Consider the following 8987-nt stretch of genomic DNA (forward strand, 5'->3'; position numbering starts at 1 on the left):
CGGTTGGGTGTTTTTTTTGTGTATAAGAATGTTGTTTCAGATAGACTTGGTAGATAATTCGGCATCATTAAGAGCTGGCACAGAAAGTTTTCGAGGGGAGCATAGAGCATATTCTAACAATTAAACATTACCAAGAGAAATACCCCTGTAGTGTCTTTAAATCAACTCGAACATTAACAGTAGTCCATTTAAAGTTTGTACAGCTGCGACGTAGACAGTGTGAGTATTTTTATTAAATAAATCTCCGATATACACGATCTTTGCTTCAATATACATGACCCTAATGCAGCACATTGGCCATAAACATAATCCGGTAAGCAAGGTTAACAGCGCGTCCTGATCAGAGCTGTAAGCCTAAGATCAATAGCAACCGAGTAACTTACAATCAGTCAGTCAACTCTAGTTTACATTAGAAGAGCTGTACCGGCATTTGAATCAATTATCAATTCCTAAATTCTCATAATTAAGATAACTCTCGAATTATCCAACACACTCGCGTAAGAAGATAGTCCAATACACTTAATATATATTGAAGGTCTCTGTAAATGGTAAATGAAACATCGAGACTTGTCAATATTAATTATTAACGGAATACATATTACCACATATTAGCAATAGCTACTTGAAATACACACGTTACTACTACATATACAATATTACAAATCCATGTTCTATCGTTAGATCGATTAAGTAAGAATCCCTAACTCAACACCAACCTACTAATCATCCATTTAGCTTTACCACCTATTTTACAGCATTATTAGTCGTCCGTCCTCTAATTCAGTTTAGCTATTAATGCGGGTTTGAGGTCATTTTTTACTTCTTTCTATTTTTTCATTTATTGGTTAGTTGCAACACAAATAATAATATTATATGTAGGTGCCATATGCAGGAATGACATTTAGTGTGTATGACAGGGTATTAACATAACTAAACCTCTTATTTGTTTGTTTCTTTAAGAACTTCTTCAATCCCTTAACCAATCTTAATCAACTCATTGCATCTTTAACAAAAATAATTACCATTTTTCTATACAGGTTCTACGCAAAATTCATTTCTAATTCGAAATTTCTCCCTGGAAATATGTTTTTAATCTATCTATATACTCCTTATATGTCTTCCTATTCTCTAAGCTTTTTTAGCTGTCAATAAATTAGATCGCATCTTGTCCATCAACCACTGTGAATATTCCAAACGGCTTAAATATAAGAAGAACTCCTCTTAGCTGTTTTACACGGTCAGAAATTCAATTTTCACACTAAATGGATATACTTCTTCAGGAAATTGTTTTCGTTCGTTTCCTTTCTACTTCGTGCATCAGCGTTCCATTAATTTTACGGGAGCGGTTGTTTTCGTTTCTGTTTTCTTTTTGCATTACTCTTTAATTTACCTTGATATTATTACTTGTGTACCGTCTTTGTTCCGTCTGTTTGTTCGGTGCGGCTGGTTTATAATTTATATGAGGGTTATAGAGAGAGAAGGAGGAGTGGGTAAGGAGGGGGAGAGAGAGGCGGGGGAAATAAAGTCAAGAAAGATAGACGTCGGCGCGCATGTGTGCGTGCGTGAATGGTTTGTGCGCGCATCGTGTGCCGTGCGTGCGTGGTGTGGCGCGAATAGTGTGCGCTGCGTGCGTGCGAGCGTGCGTGCCGTGCGTGCTGGCGTAGTGCGTGTGGTGTGTGCGTGTGGTGTGGTGTGTGATGTGTGTGTGTGTGTGTGTCGTGTGTTGTGCTGTGGTGTGGTGTGTGTGTATGTGTGTATCGTGCTGTGTGTGTGTTGTGTGTTGCGTGTGTTGTGTGTGTGTGTGTGTGTGTGTGGTGTGTGTGTACAGTGTGCGTGTGTGTGTGTGTGGGTGTGCTGTGGGTGTGTGTGGTGTGTGTGTGTGTTGTGGTGTGTGTACGTGTGCTCGTGCGTATGTCCGTTCATGGCGCGGCTGCGCGGCTGCCAGTGTGTGTTGTGTGTGTGCGTTAGTGGCGTAACACGTGCGTATGTGTGTACAGTAGGCTGTCGTAGGCATATATACACTTTACACGCACATGCAAGCATCGCAACGACTTTCTCCCTTATATAAAGGAACTTTCTTGTGTGGACGTGAGAAGGATAAGGCGCTCGCGCAAATCTATCGCTTGGCAGTTAGTAATTACGTCAGCGAATCAGCCATTGTCTGCCAGTCCGTGACGCCATCATTCGTGAAAGACTGTTCGTTAAATACAAAGGCTTTTCTGAGCTGTGCTCGTAGCAGAAATAACGGATAACGTGTGGCCACCGTGTCGCGTCCTAGTCGAGGTGTTCTGAACTTGTGATGTAACTGGACAACCGGTCACAGGTTCATGTCGAATATGTGACCCTTTTAAGCGCTGCCTTGGCTGCTGTGAGAATGAGAAGGTTACATATTGGCAAGAGGCAGAGAAAACTCAGTCATATGTGTTTGGATATCAATGGTGCCGCATCGGAGATCTACATAGTGCCGTAAGAAATCGTGCGGTTACGTATGACTTCTTCTTTCCTCTCGCCGCACGCTGACAACATCGCGTGAAAAAGAATTTCGATATGGCGAGTGTCAGAGTTAGTCTTGTATGCCAGAATTTACCTGTTGTACGAAAGTGATATACGTGAGGCATTTTCCATCAAGTGTTATATTCCTAAAAAGTGATGTACAAAGATAAACAAGCGAGAGTTTCGTATATCAACATGCAATGTAACGCCCGAAAATATTCGTAGCACGTGTTTCTTTTTTCAGTATCCCCACCCCCCCCAGCAGCCAGTGGTACGATCAGCTGGTCTCAACAGTTCTATGCATGTAGCCGTAGCATTGAATATCATATTGTTTATCGATATTGTTGTTTCTAGTTATGTTTGAATGCACGCGTGCACAGTTTCTGCTTCATTACTGTGCGCATGTGCTACGTGGAGTGGCCGCGCGTGTGCGTGAAGATGTGCGTGCGGTATGTGCGTGCGTCGTGCGTGCGGTATGTGCGTGACCGGGTGTGCGTGGCGGGTGTGCGTACGGAGTTAGGTTGCGCGTGCCTGCGGTATTGATGTTGCAACTATACCAGTTACTTACAGCATCTGTAGGCAGGTTAAGTGCATCTCTTTTCCAGCATTGATACCTCTTCTATCAGCAAAGAATTCGTGTCTTATGTTAAGATGGCAGATGCTGCAGCGGGCAAGTAGAGAGGATGCGCTGTAATTTTGGCTACGCAACAGGAGAGAAGCTAGAACCTACCAAAAGATGTGACAAGAGACGGTTATCATGCACCTGAGTTCGAGGACGCTGCAGCTGCATGAAACGGTGAAAGCTGGCCCAAGGCATCAGGTAAGAAGAAAGAGAGAGAAGAAGAGAGAGAGAGAGAGAGAGAGAGCACGAGAGTTAAGAGGAGTAAGAGAGAGAGAGAGAGAAGAGAGATGGAGAGAGAGGAGAGGAGAGAGAAAGAGGAGGAGAGAGACGAAGGAGAAGAGAGAAGCGAGAGCTTCTCTGCGTATATTAGTCATTATGTTTATAAAGTCTTATCTCGCGTTGTTGGACATCAGTATCAGACCCGATCCTGCAAGCTGCACGCGCTGTGCTGTGAATTGAAAGTCGACGGGACTAGACACCTTCCAACCCAGTACCAGCTCGATCGGCTGGAAGAAGACCAGACTAGATTCTCGACGATAAGGCTTGCTGTTCAACGATCGAACGAGAGCTGTGCTCGAGAAATCACGCCTTGATACGTCTGATCGTCTGGCAACGATGAAGTCGATTTGCCTCAGAGATGACAACGAACTCAGAAATGTCCTCAGCATCCTTCTCCTTCTACCGCCCCTCGACTATCTTCCCTGCCACCTTCCCTCAGTTTCCCACCCCTCTCTCCCTCAGCAAGCTATATTTACATACTTTTTCTTTGGCCGTACTGCACGTCTGAAACGGTGCTCGCGCATGCGCAATATCTCCTGAGAATAATAATATTTTGCAAACATTATGAATTTAAATTGAAGAGAAGTTATCCTAGCATTGATTTATATGATATAATTGTATCAGTAGACCTCACTTCAGAAATAGGGTGCAGACCTTGCATGTAAGTTTCCCGCTGCATATACCATTAAGTACATAACCTGGCTACGTTACTGTTTTAGCGCATGCGCAATATCCCACCAGACGAGTTTTATTTTGTGATGAAAATGCATTTAATATGGTCAGGGGGTATCTCGGCATCGATTTCTGTAATAAATTCTGATCAATAGACCTGTGTTTATAGTTAGGAGAGCGCCCTAGCCAGTAGGGTGCATAACTCCTACGTTATCCTCGCCCGCTCTTCCCTTTGTCTCCATTTTCGCAGGCTCAGCCTTCTTCTCCATCCACCTCCCCTCGATTGTCTTTCCTGCCACCTTCCCTTAGTTCCCCACCGCTTTCTCCATCAACAAGCTATATTTACGTACTTTTCCTTTGGCCGTACTGCACGTCTGAAACGGTAATCGCGCATGCGCAATATCTCCCGAGAGAAAGAATATTTTACAAACATTATAAATTTAAAATGAAGAGGAGTTATCCTAGCATAGATTTATATAATAAAATTTTATCAGTAGACTTTACTTTAGAAATAGGAAGCAGACCTTGTATGAAAGGTTCCCACTGCATATACTAGTCAGTACATAACCTGACTACGTTACTGTATTAGCGCATGCGCAATATCTCACCAGAGGAGTTATATTTTGTGATGAAAACGCATTTAATATGGTCAGGGGGTATCTCAGCATCGATTTCTGTAATAATTTCTATTTCGAAGACCTGTGTTTATAGTTAGGAGAGGGCCCTAGCCTGTAGGGTGCAAAACTTCTACTTTATCCCCGCCCGCCGTTCCCTTTGTCTCCATTGTGGCACGCTCATCCTTATTCACCTCCCACCGCCCCTCGACTGTCTTCCCTGCAACCTTCCCTCAGTTTCCCACGCCTCTCTCCCTCAGCAAGCTATATTTACATACTTTTCCTTTGGCCGTACTGCACGTCTGCAATATCTCTCGATAATAATAATATTTTGCAAACATTATGAATTTTAAATGAAGAGGGGTTATCCTAGCAAATATTTATATGATAACATTTCATCAGTAGACCTCACTTCAGAAATAGGAAGCAGACCTTGCATGTCAGTTCCTCGCTGCATATACCATTAAGTACATAACCTGACTACGTTACTGTTTTAGCTCATGCGCAATATCTCACCAGACAAGTTACTTACCTGAATGCCTGGGCCAGTTTCACACGTTTCACTGCAGCTGCCAGCGTCCTCGAACTCAGTGCAGATAACCGTCTCGTTGTCACATCTTTGGTAGATTCTAGCTTCTCTCCTGTTGCGTAGCCCCAAAATTACGGCATCCTCTCTACTTGCCCGCTGAGCATCTGCCATCTTAACATAAGACACGAATTTTTTACTGATAGAGAGGTATTCAATGTTGGAAAAAGAATGCACTTAACCTGCCTACAGATGCTGTAAGTAACTGTATAGTTGCACAAATACCGCCAAGCACGCGCCAACGTACTCCCGTACGCACACCCGCACGCACACCCGCACGCACATACGCACGCACACCCGCACGCACATACGCACGCACATCTTCACCCACACCGGCACTCGCACGTAGCCACATTCGCACATGTGCACGCGTGCACTCAACATAACAGAACAACAATAATCGCTAAGCAATAATGATATCAATGCTACGCTTACCATGCATAGAACTGTTAAGACCAGGATCGTAACCACTGCTACTGAAAAAAAGAAACACGTGTACGAATATTTTCGGGCGTACATTTCATGTTGATAAACGAAACTCTCGCTCTGTTATCTTGTACCAACTTTTAGCATATAACCAATTGATGAAAAATGCCTCACCGTTATCATTCGTACAACAGGTAAATTCTGGCATAACAATGACTAACCTCTGACACTCGCCATATCGAAATTCTTTTCACCGATGTTTTCACTGCAGCTCCAAAGAAAGAAGTCAACGTCACGACGATGTTCTTACGGCACTATGTAATCTCCGTGCACATTGATTCCAACACCTATGCTGAGTTTTCCTCTGCCCCTTGCATTTAACCTTCTCATTCTCACAGCAGCAGAGGCAGCCTTAAAAGGGTCACATATTCAATGACCGTGACCGGTTGTCCCAGTTACATCACAAGTTCAGACACCGACTATAGGACCGCGACACAGGTGGCCACACGTATCCGTTATTTCTGTACAGAGCACAGCTCAAGAAAACGCCTTTGTTTTAGGACAGTGCCTTCCACGAATTTATGGGTCACTGACTGGAGACAATGGCTGATCGCTGACGTAATTACTAACTGCCAACGGATAGATTTGGCGAGCGCCTTACCTTCTCACGTACCAACAAAAAAGTTCACTTTATTATAAGGGCAGAAAGTCTTGCAGATGCTTGCACTTGCCTGTAAAGTGTATATATCCATGACCGCTACTGGTACACACATACGCACGTGCACGCACACGCACACACACACACACACACACACACACACACACACACACACACACACACAAGAATCCACATCACACACAACATACACATACACACACAGCCCAACCACAACACACACACACACACACACGACAGCAGCACACACACACACACACACGACACACACACACACACATGTCACCACACACCATCACAAACAACACACACACACACCACAGCGCACGTACGCAGCACAACGTCACCGCACGGCACGCACGCACACATCGCGCACAACACGCACGCACGGCACGCAACACATGCGGCGCTAACACATCACTCAGCACGCACGCACTCACGCTCTATCTTCCTTAGACTTCTCTCTCTCTCTCTCTCTCTCTCCCTCTCTAAATACACACGCGCACACACAAACGCGCGCACACACGCACGCACACACGTACATAATACTCGTACGCATAAACGCACGTACGCACGCACCCACGCTCGTACACATTCACGCACGTATGCACGTAGACGCCCGCACGCACCCACTCTCTGAAATTCAGATATCCACTTATACGTGGAAAATGCCATTTTTGACGCTCGTCAAACGTAAAGAAGGAGTTCTTCTCATATTTAACGGTTGGAAATATTAACAGATTGTGATGGCGATGCGTCTAACTTTATTGACACGCTGAACGACCAGCTTAATGCGGAATAGAGCAAGACCATATAAGCGAGTATAATAGATATGATTAAAAAAACATAATTCATGAGAAATTTGCACCTAGAAATGCAATTTGGTAGCAACTGTCTCGAAAACGGGTACAGTTCTTTTTGTAAAGCTGAATGACGTTGCTTGAGATTGTTAAGCGGATATAAGAACGTTCTTAACGAACACCATATCAAAAGCGTATTAAGTATGTTACATACTGTCATACTAAGATGTACTTCTGCATAAGCCCCTACTATAATATTATTATTTTGTGCTTGTCTCCACTAAATGAAAAAAATAGAAAGAATAAAAAATGACTCCCGATTAATAGCCTAAACTGAATACAGGAACCGCGACCGTATACTGCTGCTATAGGTGGCCTAGCTATGGGATATTGGTAGGATTGGCTAGTCTCGAGTTCCAGAGAATCCTGTCATTCCATATCAGATCCTACACGCATGCACATGGATTAAACGTAGATATGTAATATGTAAGGCTAGTACACACGCGCTCGCTATCTCTCCAGTAGATATTGATATATGTGGTAGATATGTACATTCGTATATACATTATATATACATATCGTATATATTTACGTGCTAATATTTAGGTCGTATTGCACGCCTGAAACGGTGCTCGCGCTTGCGCACTATCTCCCGAGAAGTATCTTATTATGAAAGAATATAGATTGATATGACAAAATTCCATCAGTAGACCTCAATTCAGAAATAGGAAGCAGACCTTGCATGCAAGGTCTCCGCTGCATATTGGCCCCTAACAGTCAGTATATAACCTGAATACGTTACTGTTTTAGCGCATGCGCAATATCTCACCAGAGGAGTTAGATTTTGCGATTAAAATGCATTTAGTATGGTTAGCGGGTATCTCAGCATCGATTTCTTTGATAAATTCTTATCAGTAGACCCGTGTTTATAGTTAGGAGAGCGCCCAAGCCTGTAGGGGGCAAAACTCCTACTTTATCTCCGCCCGCCCTTACCTTTGTCTCCATTGTCGCACGCTCAATCTCCTTCTCCATCCACCGCCTGTCGACTGTCTTCCCGCCCACCTTCCCTCAGCTTCCCACCCCTCTCTCCCTCAGAAATCTATATTTACGTACTTTTCCATTGGCCGTACTGTACATCTGAAACGGTGCTCGCACATGCGCAATATCTCGCGAGAAAAATAATATTTTGCAAACATTGTAAATTTAAGATAAAGAGGGGTTATCCTAGCATAGATTTATATGATAAAATTTTATCAGTAGACCTCACTTCAAAAATAGGAAGCAGACCTTACATGTAAGGTCCCCGCTGCGTATACCATTAAGTACATAACCTGGCTACGTTACTGTTTTAGCGCATGCGCAATATCTCACTAGAGGAGTTATATTTTGTGATGAAAACGCATTTAGTATGGTCAGGGGATATCTCAACATAGGTTTTTGTAATAAATTCTTATCAGTAGACCTGTGTTTATAGTTAGGAGAGCGTCCTAGCGTGTAGGGCGCAAAACTCCTACTTTATCCCCGCACGCCCTTCCCCTTGTTGTCCTTGTCGCACGCTCAGCATCCTTCTCCTTCTACCGCCCCTCGACTATCTTCCCTGCCACCTTCCCTCAGTTTCCCACCCCTCTCTCCCTCAGCGTCCTAGCCTGTAGGGTGCAAAACTCCTACTTTATCCCCGCCCGCCCTTCCCTTTGTCTCCATTGTCGCAGGCTCAGCCTCCTTCTCTATCCACCGCCCCTCGACTGTCTTCCCTGCCATCTTCCCTCAATTCCCCACCCCTCTCTCCCTCAGCAAGCTATATTTACATACTTCTTCTTTG

General features: G+C 44.0%; 1 protein-coding gene across 2 annotated transcripts in view; it reads right to left on the minus strand.

The window, feature by feature from the left end:
* Positions 1–6098, minus strand: part of LOC106805826 — a gene marked incomplete at its 3' end in the record, with an annotated part of 11316 nt that extends 5218 nt beyond the window's left edge. Inside the window, 3 exon segments of one of the 2 annotated variants that reach the window (XM_014807580.1) lie at positions 5213–5380; positions 5702–5739; positions 5914–6098. In XM_014807580.1, the coding sequence (XP_014663066.1) occupies positions 5213–5380; positions 5702–5739; positions 5914–5929 (222 nt within the window). 2 annotated transcript variants of the gene reach the window in all.
* Positions 6099–8987: the final 2889 nt, after the last annotated feature.

Source organism: Priapulus caudatus, unplaced genomic scaffold (assembly GCF_000485595.1).
Source record: "Priapulus caudatus unplaced genomic scaffold, Priapulus_caudatus-5.0.1 Scaffold128, whole genome shotgun sequence".
Lineage (NCBI taxonomy): Eukaryota > Metazoa > Priapulida > Priapulimorpha > Priapulimorphida > Priapulidae > Priapulus > Priapulus caudatus.